This window comes from Anneissia japonica, unplaced genomic scaffold (genome assembly GCF_011630105.1).
Source record: "Anneissia japonica isolate Jap-2015-1 unplaced genomic scaffold, ASM1163010v1 scaffold287588_len240510_cov160, whole genome shotgun sequence".
In the NCBI taxonomy this organism is placed as follows: Eukaryota; Metazoa; Echinodermata; class Crinoidea; order Comatulida; family Comatulidae; genus Anneissia; species Anneissia japonica.
In genome coordinates this window covers 128,800-144,436 of record NW_022716955.1, presented here as the reverse complement: position 1 = coordinate 144,436, position 15,637 = coordinate 128,800, and the positions used below count along the sequence as shown (strand labels likewise).

Sequence of the window (15,637 nt, the reverse complement as noted above, 5' to 3'; positions counted from 1 at the left end):
ATTTTTTGTAATTATATGTTAAATATTTATATCTCTCTTTTGTTTTTTTAAGTTGAAAGAAGGATTCAGAAAGTCACTTGCTCTAAAGAAACTAAGAGAATCCTGGGTTCTATGTCACTTTATCAACAAGAAGCAAAACTGGCTTGAACTGGCTGAAACCGCCTTAGAGCAGCTTGAGCTAGAATTTGGTTTGTATTTTCTTAAATTGCCGACAGTGTACTATTTATTGGTATTTTTTAATTGTCTAATTTCTTTGTAATACAAATGTTAAACAACATTAAAGAAATAATTATAATGGCTTATAGGCAAAAATGGTTAAATTAAATACTGATAAGTCAGTTACTTGATATGTGTTTGGTCTTGTTCTTGTAGCAATGAGGGTGTACAGGCAGATTGGTGAAGCTGGCATGCTCTTGTCTTTACTTAACATTCTTGTAAGTTGACAAAAAAATAGCTTAGACTTGTACTTAGTGAGACACATACTCCTGAAGATTCAGATTCTCTCAATTGTTTAAGTAGTAGACATGTATTCATACTCTACAGTGCAATGTACTAATCAGTGAAAAAAAAAAAATATGTTGTCTTTTCTTTTCTACCTGCAGGGAACAGAAGATCGTAACCTTCTAGCTGGCAACTTGGCCCTAATAAAGAAAGATTTTAATCTGGCACAGGAGCTGTTTTTAGCATCTAGTTCACCAATGATGGCTCTTGAGGTGTGTAAATATTTTCGCATATATCTAAATTTGATCCGAGATTCAAGATTTAAAATAGGATTTCTTTCAATTGGCAGTATTTAATGCTTACAAGGGTACCAAGTTGGGAGAAGGTGCTTCTGGGGGATCTGGTTTAATGAGCTTTCTTAACACATTTAATTGTATATTGTTGTCTTCCGAGAGATTACATCATGAATGTAAAGGAGATGGGTTGGTTACAGGGGGATTTTTGCTCACTTGTGTGGTTGCTGGGAAATGGACACCTTCTGCTAAGCCCCACCCTTGGATACTGTTGCTATGGCCCCACAAAATGACTGTAAAAAACATGTTCCTGGCCCTTTTCTGATTGGTCAGTTAAGTTTGATTGACACTCTGGAAAGGTACATTGTATTGATTGCTGGGAGATTCCTGCTACTCACAGAAGATGATTGTGAACACTTGATACTAAATTTTACAAGTCATTAGGCTATTGAAGCTTGAATTGTCTTGTCAGGGTAAAGCATTGCTCCGCTCATATAAAGATAATCATTAATTGTTTATTGTTATAATTTATGCTAGTTTCGAATTGATTAAATTTAACATTTATAGTTTTACTCATCTATACTCATGTATATGTGTGGTGTATATGTGTGTGTACATGTATATATGTATGTGTATATATATGTATGTATATATATATATCACATCCATATATGGGCATATTACATCCAAATATGGGCATATCACATTTTTTTTGTCGCATATAATTTGATAGTGTGGGCAGAGCTAGACATCAGATTTGGCCAAATTGCATTCCAGAATATACTCGACGAGGTGACCTTAACGTTCTCGCATGCGCAAATGACTTTTACTGACGTCATTATGTTCTACGTCCTATGTCGTTGCGCAGTCGAAAGCTCCCTACCGCGTGTCCTCTCCATTGGTTTTTTTAAAAAATTTTATAATATGTTTGGATGGACTAAACAAAGTTGATTGATTGATTAATACATGGTGGTGGTTGGATAAATAATTGTAATTTGTATCTGTTCAATGTTTGATGTTGTAGATGAGAAGAGATTTACTGCACTGGGATCAAGCGCTTAAACTAGCAAAGAGCTTGGCACCGGATCAGATTCCATTCATATCGAAAGAATACGCTCAGCAGCTGGAGTTTACGTATGTTATTGATTTATAATATTATTTATATATTTATTTGTTAAAATTTTGAATATTAGCTATCTGTGATCATATAAAATATTAAAGCATTCCATCAAATATTGAATTGTTATTTTATAGGGATGTAAAAGTCATAAACTTACAATAAAATTTAAAAATTAAAAATAATACAGTTTTTGCTTACTGACTTTTTACTACAGAATATGTATTTTAAAAGATCAATTTTTTTAGGTCTTTCATGTATAGAATATATAAGTATGGGTTTTTATTTCTGTAATTAAAGTTATTATGTTTACATATTATTTCTGCTGCTATCTTAAAATGCATATAATGTAGTTGGATTTTTGTAGTACTTTTTGACCAAAATCTCAAAGCCCTCAAGGTGTGGAGAAGCCTATACAGTAATGTATTTCACCCCCTAAAGGTCACAAGGTAAACCGAATACCAGCTACTCTCGTTTTTCCAAATATCTCAACAACATTTGACTGATAATGTTATCTTGTGTCCTACAGGGGTGATCACTCTAATGCCCTAGTACACTTTGAGAAAGGAGTCACTAAGTTGCCTGAGGTATGTCTGTTTTTTTGTGTTTCGCAGTCTCAGATTTCTTAGCGTAACTGTAACTTGCTTTGCAATCCACCATCCACCATCTGTTTAAAGTAATTATAATAATACTATTATCTGACTAGCCTACAAAAGAGTACAGTACAAACCAAGGCAAATTATGTAAATTAAATTAAGATGAGATTGGGTTTTATTAATAATATGTAGGTTTTTATATAGCGCTCTGTACAACTAAGACTTAAAGCCCTTTTCCACATTATTAACCCAGTCAGTGGAACGATGCCTATGGGGGAAATTCCATAATTTGCTGCATGAAACATATCAGCGCATTTTACACTTGAACCCACTTATACTCCTGGGTGGAGAGAAGCAATGCAGATAAAGTGGCTTGCTCAAGAACGAGTGAAATGCACAGTAAGGGATTGAAACCCTGACCTTGGGGTTGGGAAACCAAACTGTTCCCACTGCACCAGCATCGTCAAATGTGTCTTAACCGCCTTTTTTTAAAGACCTGCATTGTCTTCACAGAGCAAAAGTACTATGGACCTTCCCTTAAGCTCCACCCCTTGGATATTGTTGCTAAGCTACCACAAAACGACAGTATTAAAACATGCGCAAACATGTTCTGATTGGTCAGTTGTTAAGTTTGATTGACATTCCGGAATAGTCTATTGTTATTACTGTACTTGCTTACATGACAATGAAATAAAATTGTTTATCTAGTGCATGGTTTAATTTTCAATACATTTTTTATCTCATTCATTTATACATTGAACTTTGCCAGTGCCGAGACCATGATGAAGCATGTGCATCTGGAATTGCGCGGACGTCTATCCGTTGTGGTGATATCCGACGCGGTGTACAGATGGCAACCAAGATGCCGAATCGCACCCTGAAGAAAGACTGCGCCGCCATTCTTGAGAGTATGAAACAATACTCTGAGTCTGCTGCCCTCTATGAGAAGGGAGCTTTCTACGACAAAGCAGCATCTGTCTATATCAAGAGCAAAAACTGGTGAGTTCTTTGTGGAATCCACATAATAATTTAGTGTTGGCATTCAATAATTTAATCATGCTTGTTTAAGATGTTAAATCCTGAACTCGTACTACCTATTGATTTTCTTGGAAATTGATGCGAGTGGCAATTTCAAACTCAACATTTTTTAACCAAGCGCCACCATAGAGCCACCATAGGTACTCAATGGACCATACGATGGTCTTACGACTGTCGGGCGACAACTCTACATCCGCTCTCTGTCAGAACATTTACAAGGCAATGCTGTCTGCTGATCGTCATTGGTAGACTGAGTGGATTTTTGATAAAAGTGATCCATTGTATGGAATCATGTTGGCGGGCAACTGTTGGCGTAGTTTATGCCTGGCTTTACTTATTTATATGTCACAAATTATATTTCAGGAATAAGGTTGGTGAGCTACTCCCTCAGGTAAACTCTCCCAAGATTCATATCCAGTATGCAAAGGCAAAAGAAGCAGATGGACGGTATAAGGAGGCGGCCAAAGCTTACGAAAACGCTAAAGACTTTGATAATGTAATCAGGTATGTAAAGTTAATCTGGTGTCGGCTAAGTGACTGTGAATAGAGCATACTCTGATTACTCCTTGTGGCAGATTCATGTAGTACACATCTAGATGTGTATAAGAGACAGGTGCAGCATTTTCAGTTTAATTGTGACTTTGTATGTCTTGTCCAATATTTCATTTTCTAAGTTACCTTGCAAGTCTCTCCTACCAGATCATTGACCTAGGTTATTTATTATTCTATCCTTTTTGAGTCTTTCGATAAAGTGGTTTTATATAACTTTTGCGATTTACTGTCTTTAGTATATAAGCAAACATAAATATATTTTGCTGTAATGCTTTCACGTGGTGTTATGTGAGGAGTGGGCTCTAACTTCCTGGGTATAGGCAACATCTATCCCACATGATTCTTGATTCAATACTTGCAAAAGCTGTGATACTTTTACATTACAAAATACAGTTTATTTAGAGCATAACAAAGTTTGTTATTTTCCTTTCCAGAATACAGCTTGATCATTTACATAACCCTGAAGAAGCTGTGAGGATAGTAAGAGAAACCAAATCAACAGAGGGTGCCAAAATGGTTGCAAGGTATGTTTAAAAATGAATGATTTTATTTGCCAATATGATGAAACCCAATGATACATATCTGATAGAAAAAATGTTTATTAATTGCTATAATCTATTTCCCCTTAGCTTGAGGTTCCTCTTAGACTTGTTAGGTACAAATTACATAAAAATAAGAACAATAAGAATACTATAAAATTTTTGTTGTTTCCAGATTTTTCCAGAAATTGAATGATTTCAGTTCAGCTATTCAATTCCTTGTGATGTCAAAGTGCAATGATGAAGCATTCCAATTGGCCCAGCAGCATGGACAGATGGAGGTGTATGCAGAGATCATTGGTCAGTTTAAATAATCAATAGTTAAATATTGGAAGCAATAATGGAGTTTTTTGTGGACTCCAAAATCAGAGTTTTAAAACTTTCAACCCTTCGATTTAAGTGTTTTTGTGTACTATATGTGAAAAATCCAAAATCGGAGTTTCAAAACTTAACCCTCCGATTTTGGAGTTTTTACGTGCTATATGCAAAAGTTTCTTTCGACTAGGTCTTTTTCTTAATCTGGTGAATGTTGACTTGTAATATTTCTGATAGTTTGAGCCAGGTAACTCGATAATATGGTTTAATTGATCCAGCAAACATTATTTTTTTGGTCAATGTTTGTAATTATTATTACTTATAGATTTTTAGATTAAGATAATATTTATTTGTCCAAACGTATAAATACAGGTTGGAAATTCGCTTTCCATTGGCCTGTACAAGTAAATAAAAATTATTTTATTATCTCAAATGTCCAACTCAAAGAGCTCAATCACCAAGCGCATAGAGGCTTTTTCGCATGATGCGCTCTACAAATCCAACTATTATATATTATTATTATTATTATTATTAAAATTAATACGAAACATATTAAAATATTCATCACAAAATCCAAATTTAAGTGGATGAAACATATAAACACATACACAAACATGTAAAAAAACTAAAGCTTTCGTGAATTTTTAGTATAAAAATTTAAAAATGCTAATGAAAATGGTTAAAAAGGGTAAACTGTACGTTGAATAAAAATATAAATGGCATTTGGTACAAACAAATTTCTGCGACGATCATGCTGGCTGAGATCATGGCACAAATAATCTAAACCTGAATCTATTATACAATAGTGTGTAAAAAATATAATTTCTAATTAAGTAATTATTTTTTGAGCAGGTGATGATGCTACGCTGGAGGATTACCAGAGCATTGCTTTGCACTTTGATAATGAGAAGAGTCATTTCCTTGCCGGCAAGTTCTTCCTACTGTGTTCCCAATACAAGAAGGCATTACAGCATTTCCTACGATGTCCATACACCAGCGAAGACAGCCCTGCTGTAGAAATGGCCATTGAGACGGTTAGACTTTAATCAAAATACTTTTATTCAAATTTATTTCAGTATTTGAAGTATAAGTTCCTGAGTGTGCAGATGAGATAAACTTATAAATATCTGTTGTAATGGGTTACCATGGCATGTATTTGAATGTGCACGAGTTCAAATTATTACTTTTTAACACAAAAAATACCAGACAACATTTATGATTACGGGCAATAACGCCTCTCAGAAACATTTAATCAAGTCTCTCTGTTCACATTGGACTGTGTTCAGGAAAAGACAGCATGTTTATTCTTACTGAGCACGATTCACTGAGTTAAACTGACAACGTAAGGGTAATTTTAGAATGTCAGATTTGAGTTTATTTTTTTAACACTATATTTATAGAGGGTGACCCTTCCTTATTATTAGATCAACAAAGGTGGATTTCATTTTTGCTCTTATTTTATTTCTTTTTACTAACATTTATCATAGTATTGTTATGGTGTGGTAGTTCTTTTATCAATCTATAACTGATACATTTGTTGCTCTTTACTTATATTTTTATCTAAGTGGAACCTTTAACCGGTAACCTTTTTTTTGCCAAAGGTTGGTCAAGCAAAAGATGACCCATTGACCCACCAGCTGATAGACTATTTGATGGGAGAGACTGACGGTGTACCCAAGGATGCTAAGTATTTGTTCCGCTTGTATATGGCGTTGAAGCAGCACAGGGAGGCTGCAAGAACTGCAATCATCATTGCAAGAGAGGAACAGAATGCTGGTGAGTTCTGCCTTATTACTGGTTGTAATTACTGGATCTTGCCATTGGTTCTAAGCCATGGAGATTGTAGTTTTAGACAAACGAGCATAATTGTGTGCAGCTGAAACAAGGTCAGGGGTTGTAACATTTTTGTAAAGCAAATCTGAAACATAGAATGAATTACTTCAAAGCCTGTTACCAATGCAAGCTGAGGAATCTGAAGACTATCTGGTAGTCAGTAGGATCCAAACTCCCAACCACAAGGTTTGAACCTGAACGGAAATTGCTACACTAGCGGCCTTCCTCAAAATGCTAGACATATAAATGTACAACATATTCATTAAATTCAAAGTAATTTTCATAAACTTAATAAACTGGTGGTCTTGTTAGTTGCTGGTGAGCTACTAAGTTGCACAAGTAATCAGGGGCTTAGGTTGGTTTTGGCCTTGGAGTGGGTGGGGGTGGGGGTTATTGAAAAATGAGAATGCAGAAAAAATCCCTATTCCAATGAATACTTAATGGTCATTTTTAGAATTTTAACCCACTTACTGGAACTAATTTGCTGCCAACACACACCAGCCTCACCCATGCTAACAGTCAACATCAGAAATTGATTGGTCATTGACGTTTGAGTTTTCAACGTAAAGAGAGTGCATACTTTTTACCTTCAATCATCATAATGAGTTTGTGTTTCTTTTGTAGGCAACTATCGCAATGCGCACGATGTGCTGTACAGCATGTTTACTGAACTCCGCGCGCAGAAGATCAAGATACCCGCAGAGATGGCGACCAACCTCATGATCCTACACAGCTATATCCTAGTTAAGGTCGGTAACACCACGTTAGAAGAAATATTATTTAATATTTGTTATATTTACATCATTATTAATATCATATGTTAACAAAAGAAAAAGAGGAAGGCCAAACAAGAGACGGAATGATCTTATTCAGAAAGAGCTGCTTGGGTAAACAGGGCAAGTCTGGCACAGAACAGAGCAGAATTTAGTTTGAGGATGCCATCAGCCAGAAGTGGCCTTACAGGTTGCTGATAATATTTTATTGTTGTGCTTTGGCTAATTTTTTTCGTTTTTTTTACCGTACATACACAGATTCATGTTAAAAGAGGAGACCACATGAAGGGGGCTCGTATGCTGATAAGGGTGGCAAACAACATCAGTAAATTCCCTTCCCGTAAGTATTAATCAACTATAGTATGCTTATTTGTTCTATCCTGTTTTATTGAATACTACAGAACATACAGTAGAGGTAGACTAATTTTATAGACTGTATTTGAATAAACATCCTCCTCGAATAAATTTGTATTTACACGTGATGAACTTCCTGATAAAAAAATCAAGGTGATAAGAAAATAACTCTCGAAGATAATAAAACCCATTTAAAAACTATTTTTCAAGTTTAAAAGCCTAAGACTAATAAGATTCACTTAACCTTATATATGGACTCATTGTAGAACCTAATAAAGGAAGGAACAAATGAATTTTTATATCTGTTTGTTTTTGTACATATAGACCCTAATCTTCTACCAGAGAGTAACCAGTTATAGTGGTGGTATAGTGTATGATCTTTATTCTTCATAATTTGTTCTACTTTATCTATAATACGTTTAATGAATATCATGTCAAAATCTACATTTAACTGCATGATTTTGCCAGCAGCATGTCTAACAACTCATCTTAGCCTATCTATATCAGACACTCTACCATAACCAAACCAAACTAGGCATCCAAAAACAAGGATACTTTCAATGACCGCTGTAGAAAACAATTTCAAAATTGTTTTGTCAACCTTAAAGTAATTAATTTGTCTAAGAAAATACACACAGGATTTAGCGTTCTTGAGAACACCCTCTAACTGCTCTCCATAGTTTAAATTCTTATCAAAGGTATTTATAGCTATTGACGGTAATTATAAATTGTGCAGTAGTTCCAATTTTACAGTGGAATTAAAGGGGGGATTATTTTAACATATACGTATTCATTTTACACCAAAAAATAAACAAAAAAAGCCTCTCTCGAATATTCGTCTTCCTCAAATAAATGTGCCCTCAAAAACGCTTCTCAACAATAAAAACACTTCGGGGTATTTATTCTAATAAATACGGTATTTAATTGAATTTTTGTTTTCAACTTTCAGATATTGTTCCAATTCTAACATCCACTGTAATTGAATGTCATCGATCGGGTCTGAAGAATTCATCGTTTTCATACGCGACCATGCTAATGAGGCCGGAGTATCGCAATAAGATTGACTTGAAATACAAACGAAAAATTGAAGCTATCGTTAGACGGCCGGACAAGACCGAGGAAGATGAGCCGACCAGCCCATGTCCATATTGCAATTTCGATCTTGAGTCAACGGAGCTGGTTTGTCCAGGCTGCAAAAACAATATACCATACTGTGTGGTAACGGTGAGTTTTGGACAATTCGTACCATAATTTGCTTATCATCCCAGCTTAATTGCATTGCATTGCCTAAAATCTAGCCCACTATTATACGTCTCTCTACCCAGGCAATCGAAAACCTATTTGTTAAACTAGTGACTCAATAAAAACCCTGTCCAGACTATCAAATGTTATTTTACAATAACATGTGACATGCCTAAATATGGTCATGATGACATCACATCATGACCATATGTAGGCATATCATGACTATATATGGGCATTCAACATTTTTGTCAAATAAAATGAGTGTGGGCAGGACTTTAGAAAATAATCAGATTACAGTGATTACTAATTTGTTACATTTTTGTTCTTTCGTAGGGTTGTCATATGGTCAAAGATAATTGGTCGGTTTGTCCCCAGTGCAATTTCCCCGCGCTTTACTCAGAATTTAGCAGGTAAGAGATCGAGATTGCTTATTATATTAGAATGTTTAATGTATAAGCCATGTTAGTTTATGTGAAACAGTAGTGTACAATAACACATTCAGAATGTGTGTTTAATTGTATTGTTGCACGTGAAAACTTTGTAATCTGCAGAATTACACCAAATTCGACTGGCGTAGCGCATCTGCAATCGAGTGAATATTTAATCGACTGAGTACTACTTTTGTTGGTGTTCTGTCGTGTTGCGCAAATCAAGCGCAAATAAAATTGAATCTAAATTTGTATATTGACTGTTTGATGCTATATCAATAACATTCTGAATTTGTTGGAGATTTATTGTCGAATGAAAATTAAAAAAAATATATATTATGCAGTAGATATGCTCAGTCTATTTCGTGAATACTTACCTGGATAACCGACTAATTGCCATTGTTCCCAAAACGGAACACCCCTTCGAAAATAATGGAACAGTCCGACCCAAGGCGCCACATGCGAACCGTCTCCCTAACAAACGTTCTCATTCCCTTTTCGACGTTGTTCGAAGTTGGATACACCCAGCCTTTGAAATTACTTGCAGTCTTTTCAAGCTATCTTATTTTGTGGATTTATTTTCAACTTGCAAGATATCCTTTGTTTATTGTAGTCATTTTGAATCAGATCACATAAATCTTATCATAATTTTATTTCTCTCAAAACAGTACAAGATGCTGACTATAAAATTTGTCTTGCTCATTTATGTGATCTTTTGTACACTTGTATGGTATTATATTTATGTATGTAAAAAAAAAAACAACTTGTAAATACCACCACAATTTAGTATTGCTACCAAGATGTATTTTAATTTGAATTGAATAAACCATTTATCTATCTATCGATATATGAATGTTGAAAGTGTGTATAAACAATTGCTTATTGTAATTTTCAGAAACCTAATGACAATCCAGCAATTATAATCTAATAACTAAACAGTTAATGTTTGTTTCGCTTTCAGTCTATTGGAAACTGATGATACATGTCCAATGTGCTCAGAGACAGTGAAACAAGGAAAAGTTTACAAGATTGACGACCCATCGCCATACTTGCATGACAGAGGCGATGAATAGACTGTAGCAGTGTTTACTTTTATTCCTATAAATTGACCTATGAATTATAAAGACATGAACTAAATGGATTTACCCCATCAATTTAACGTAACAATGGGAACGTTTTCCCCCTCCTAATGTGAGGAAAGATTTTAATAATCAGTATACAAGTTTTTTTTTAACATTATTCCTTGATGAATAATTTAGCAATATACAGTTCTGCTATCTTTTATTTAAGTGATGATTTAATTGTGAGAAAGATGTGTTGCATCAAAATTCAGGTCTCCCTCCAATTAAAGACCACTTCTGGGTCTGAAAAAAAGTGGGGCCGGCCCAAGCCCCTCCCCCCATATCCCCCTGGACAAGCAATCAATCAATCAATGGATTTATAAGGTGCATAATACAGCAGTTTCTATGCACCAAGCACATATTCTTATCCCTGTTTTAAAGTTTGATTGATACTCGCATATTATTTAATCCTGCAAATATGTTGTCAGAGGTTACCATATTTATTCGAATAAATGCCCCGCCCTGAATAAACACCCTTCTCGTATAAATTTCCCCTCTAGAGCCTCATTTTGAATAAACACCCTTCTCGTATAAATTTCCCCTCTAGAGCCTCATTTTGAATAAACACCTCTGGAATAAATGTCCCATAAACAAATGGAATGGAAGCCACATCATTCTTAACACATTCTAATGTTCTACTCCAGTAAAATTGCATTGTTGGGATCAATAAGACATTTTGACGGTAATGCGTTGTAGTTCCACATTTACAGTGAATTAACGGGAATTTATTTGACTCTAATACGTATCCATTGTAGACAAAAAAAAAACGCCTCCCTCGAATAAACGCCATCAGGCATTTCTTTGAATAAATATAACCTAATATGGTATTCTAGACTACACATTCATTATGATTGGTTGTTTATAAATTAACTATGCATTGCTGTAAAATATTTTTGTAGTTTTAATTTATAGAATGTTGAGTAGAAGTTCAAGAAACCACCTTAATAATTATACCTTGAACTGTACAGTAAACATGATTGGTATTATTTGATGTGTTTAAATTTTTATTAATAATTATTTGTAAATATTTGAAGATGTTGTAAATGAGTCAACTCAAGATGTAAACATAATTAGATTTACATTAGTAAATTTACGTACCTGACCTCCTCGTCTGACCCTGGCTTACAATAGATATCAGCTCAGGGTTGACACATTTTTAAAAATAGAACATTTGTGATTATGTCACCTCTAGATGGTCGAAAATAGCACTCTCAGACTTAAATTTGAATACAATTTTCTTTTTTTCTCAATTTTAAAAATATTTCCTGAAAAATTTTGGGACCCAGACCGGCAGGCCCCTATCTCCCGAATCCACCACTGATATTAGCACTTTACAAGTCCCTGTTGATTGATGAAAGTACAGTATCTATATTGCATTATATTTTTTTTATTTTCAGATTTGATCACAAGCAATATATTTTTTGTAGTTTATTTAAAATACCTCATGAGCAGATAAGATATGAATTTAGAATAATTGTGTTCAGTGTTTTCAAAAGGCATTGTGCTTAAATGTTTTATCCTTGAGCAGATGTCTGTTTCTGCGCTTTATATTTAGAGTCAGAGTAGTGATTGTAATATTTTACTTTACACTGAATTAGCAATGAGGGCATAAATATTTAGTGAAAATGTTTATGTTTAAAGACAATTGATTGAAAATTAAAATTTCATGTGAAAATGATATGTTGATTTTCTGTGCCTCTTTTGGAATGACTTATCCAATTTCATCTTCATCTTATGGCGCTTTTTAAATCCTGACTTATATCTCATCTTTTTTGACAATTCTAATTTTTCTTTGCTCTTGTTTCGTTTTCTATCTTTTGTCTTTACACTGGGCATAGAGATATTGCACTGTATTACGTCTATAGGAATGGAATACCATTACCATTACACACACACACACACATATAATTGAAGTACTGTTTTAAGCGACAACTTAAAGAATGTTAGACTAAAGCACAGAATAAAAAATGTTTTTAAATGATCAATTACAGTATTATCTATCTTTTTATTTTTTTAAAAATTTCAGCCATGAAATTTCCCTGTATGTGGGATGAATAGTCTCCTTGTATCCCTATTTGTTGATTCAATTATTTTGCATTCCACGTCACACAATAAAATTGAGAAAATACATAATATGAAAGAAATAATTAATTGAATGCCTGGATGACCCATTAAGTCTTTGATTGAAAATTAAAATTTCATGTGAAAATGATATGTTGATTTTCTGTGCCTCTTTTATAATGACTTATCCAATTTCATTTTCATCTTATGGCGCTTTTTAAATCCTGACTTATATCTCATCTTTTTTGACAATTCTAATTTTTCTTTGCTCTTGTTTCGTTTTCTATCTTTTGTCTTTACACTGGGCATAGAGATATTGCACTGTATTACGTCTATAGGAATGGAATACCATTACCATTACACACACACACACACATATAATTGAAGTACTGTTTTAAGCGACAACTTAAAGAATGTTAGACTAAAGCACAGAATAAAAAATGTTTTTAAATGATCAATTACAGTATTATCTATCTTTTTATTTTTTTAAAAATTTCAGCCATGAAATTTCCCTGTATGTGGGATGAATAGTCTCCTTGTATCCCTATTTGTTGATTCAATTATTTTGCATTCCACGTCACACAATAAAATTGAGAAAATACATAATATGAAAGAAATAATTAATTGAATGCCTGGATGACCCATTAAGTCTTGTGTTTGTACATCAGCCTTATTTCTAATGGGGTCCTGCAGCCAGAGGAATTATTGCACAGAAGCAAAACAGAAAGTGATCTGGCAAGGTTCAGGAAATATAAATAATATGTTGGAAACGATTACATAAAATTTACAACTTGCAGTCACAGAAGCTATATTCAGTCAATGACTATCGTACATTGTGTTGGAGTTTGATTGAGACGGAGATTTGGAGCTAAAAGTCTATAATTTTTTAGAGACCTAGGCAATACGTTCTACATTTCATTGTAAATTATCACTCACCCCACCATGTATTGTATTTTGGTTGGTAACATGGTAATCACAGGAATAAATCTAGTTTAAGAATCAAATTTAAAGCCAGAAATGTGGCTTTTTGAAACAATATACAAGTATTTTGTCTCCTCATTTCTACAAAAAAGGGTAAATCTATTTTCTTGAGATTTTGGGTCAGTTAAGCTTGTGTGCTTTTTTTTTTTGTTGTCTAGTACTAGATTTATTCTCAACATTTACAGAACGTTCAAAAACTGTAGTTGAATCAATTTCCTCTTGTTTTGAAATAGATAGTGAAAGATATATTTGGATTTGTAAACAAATTTATTGAAACTTGGTTTCAACAAGTACAGCATCAATTTTAATTGTGTATCATTCTTGTTTGTACCGTTCTACATTCCAGTACTGAGATGCTAGCGACCAATATGTTACCGGTAAGTAATTTTAAAGTTTTTTTAGTCTATAAAGCAGGGTCTCACAATGCCCGCGGTTATCAATGGACGCAATTCTATGAAAAACGCAACAACGGGCACACAACGGATCGTTTTTAATGACGATCCGTTTAGCCTGTTGCCAACAATCAGCAGACACCGTCGCATCGTCTAGTGCTCACACGGAGCAAAGTTGGATTCGTCGTTCGGATTCGGAGATAATGCCAACTAGGAATACATAGTATGTAGGATATATTGGTAGTTTCTTTTGTAGTTACAGTTGGAGGCAATGAAAAGTGTTACCAGTTCTTTGTTTCTGTCAACCATCTTGGTGGTTATCAGCCTTTTGGCTAGAGATGTATAGAATAGCACCTCTTTTCATTTTAAGAAAAGACTTCTTGAAATCAATAATACTATTGAAGAGTCTGATGGCATCTGAGCTTGAGATGGCATCTGATCCTGACATAAATAATAATAATAACAATAATAATAAAAAAAAAAAAAAATAATAATAGGTTATATAGCACAAAATGCTAAAGCCTCAATGTGCTTAACAATAAAAATAAAATTGCCAGGAGAAAAAAATTTAAGAAAAGTACACGTTAAAAATGTGAGTTTTTAAAGCTTAAAATCAACAATGGAAGTTGCCTGTCAGATTTTAATAGGCAAAGCATTCCAAAGGAAGACAGAAGCCCAAGAAAAAGAACGATTGCCATAATGCTTTGTTAACGGACGAATAGAATGAGCAAGTAGAGACTCTGAAATAGATCTCAGAGACCTAGAAATTTTTAAATTTATTTAATCCTTAAAAGGATAATTAATTTTGAAACAAAACATTGGCGAGGAATTATGAAGAGATTTGAAAATAAATAACAAAATCTTGAGAGAGATTCCCTGTGTTACAGGAAACCAGTGAAGGTGCCTTAACACAGGCGTGGTGGGTTTAAAGAGACCAAGCGGGCAGCTGCATTCTGAACTCGCTGAAGTTTTGAAATATCCTTAGCTGGCAAACCATAAAGGAATGAGTTACTACAGTCTGAGCAGTGGTGGCGGCAGAGGGGGGCTGTAGGGGGTTGTAGGGGAACAAGCAAAAAAAAAAAAAAATTTACATGTAATATTCGTTATTAAACCACCATATTGTTTGTGTTAACTTTTCATCACAACAACAACAATAATAATAATAACAATAATAATAATAACAATAATAATAATAATTCAATGAGACTAATTAAAAATAATTTGCATTCTGTTATGACAAATGCTCATTTAGATAGCCTCATGATGGTTGGAATACATCATGATAGGTGAAGCAACATCGACCATGACAGCGTGGTTGACAGATTTCATGCAAAATTTCCAAAATATAGAATTTCACTTTCAAGAATGAGGATTTGAAAATAAATTAGATGGTTATATTGCATACTTTGTTTCTTGCTTTATTCAAAATGTTTTGGTTTTGGAAGCTGATTTCAACATTAGAAATCATAGCCTACATGAAGTCATATTATAGTAACTCGATGCCTATCAAATAAGTAATAAAAATATCAAAAATATCATCAAATATCCCTGGCTTCCA

The 15,637-nt window shown here is 34.0% G+C and overlaps 1 protein-coding gene across 3 annotated transcripts in view; it reads left to right on the top strand.

Moving 5' to 3' along the window:
• Positions 1-12,323, top strand: part of LOC117110076 (WD repeat-containing protein 19-like) — a 40,468-nt gene extending 28,145 nt beyond the window's left edge. For all 3 annotated transcript variants that reach the window (XM_033252659.1, XM_033252658.1, XM_033252660.1), the window contains 16 exons: positions 53-188; positions 373-434; positions 603-713; positions 1,759-1,868; positions 2,381-2,438; positions 3,217-3,446; positions 3,849-3,989; positions 4,472-4,561; positions 4,752-4,876; positions 5,744-5,925; positions 6,493-6,667; positions 7,349-7,473; positions 7,756-7,837; positions 8,801-9,075; positions 9,430-9,506; positions 10,486-12,323. In XM_033252659.1, coding sequence (XP_033108550.1) covers positions 53-188; positions 373-434; positions 603-713; positions 1,759-1,868; positions 2,381-2,438; positions 3,217-3,446; positions 3,849-3,989; positions 4,472-4,561; positions 4,752-4,876; positions 5,744-5,925; positions 6,493-6,667; positions 7,349-7,473; positions 7,756-7,837; positions 8,801-9,075; positions 9,430-9,506; positions 10,486-10,597 — 2,091 coding nt within the window. In that variant the 3' untranslated portion in view covers positions 10,598-12,323. The remainder of the gene's footprint in view (positions 1-52; positions 189-372; positions 435-602; positions 714-1,758; positions 1,869-2,380; positions 2,439-3,216; positions 3,447-3,848; positions 3,990-4,471; positions 4,562-4,751; positions 4,877-5,743; positions 5,926-6,492; positions 6,668-7,348; positions 7,474-7,755; positions 7,838-8,800; positions 9,076-9,429; positions 9,507-10,485) is intronic.
• The last annotated feature ends 3,314 nt before the right edge of the window (positions 12,324-15,637 follow it).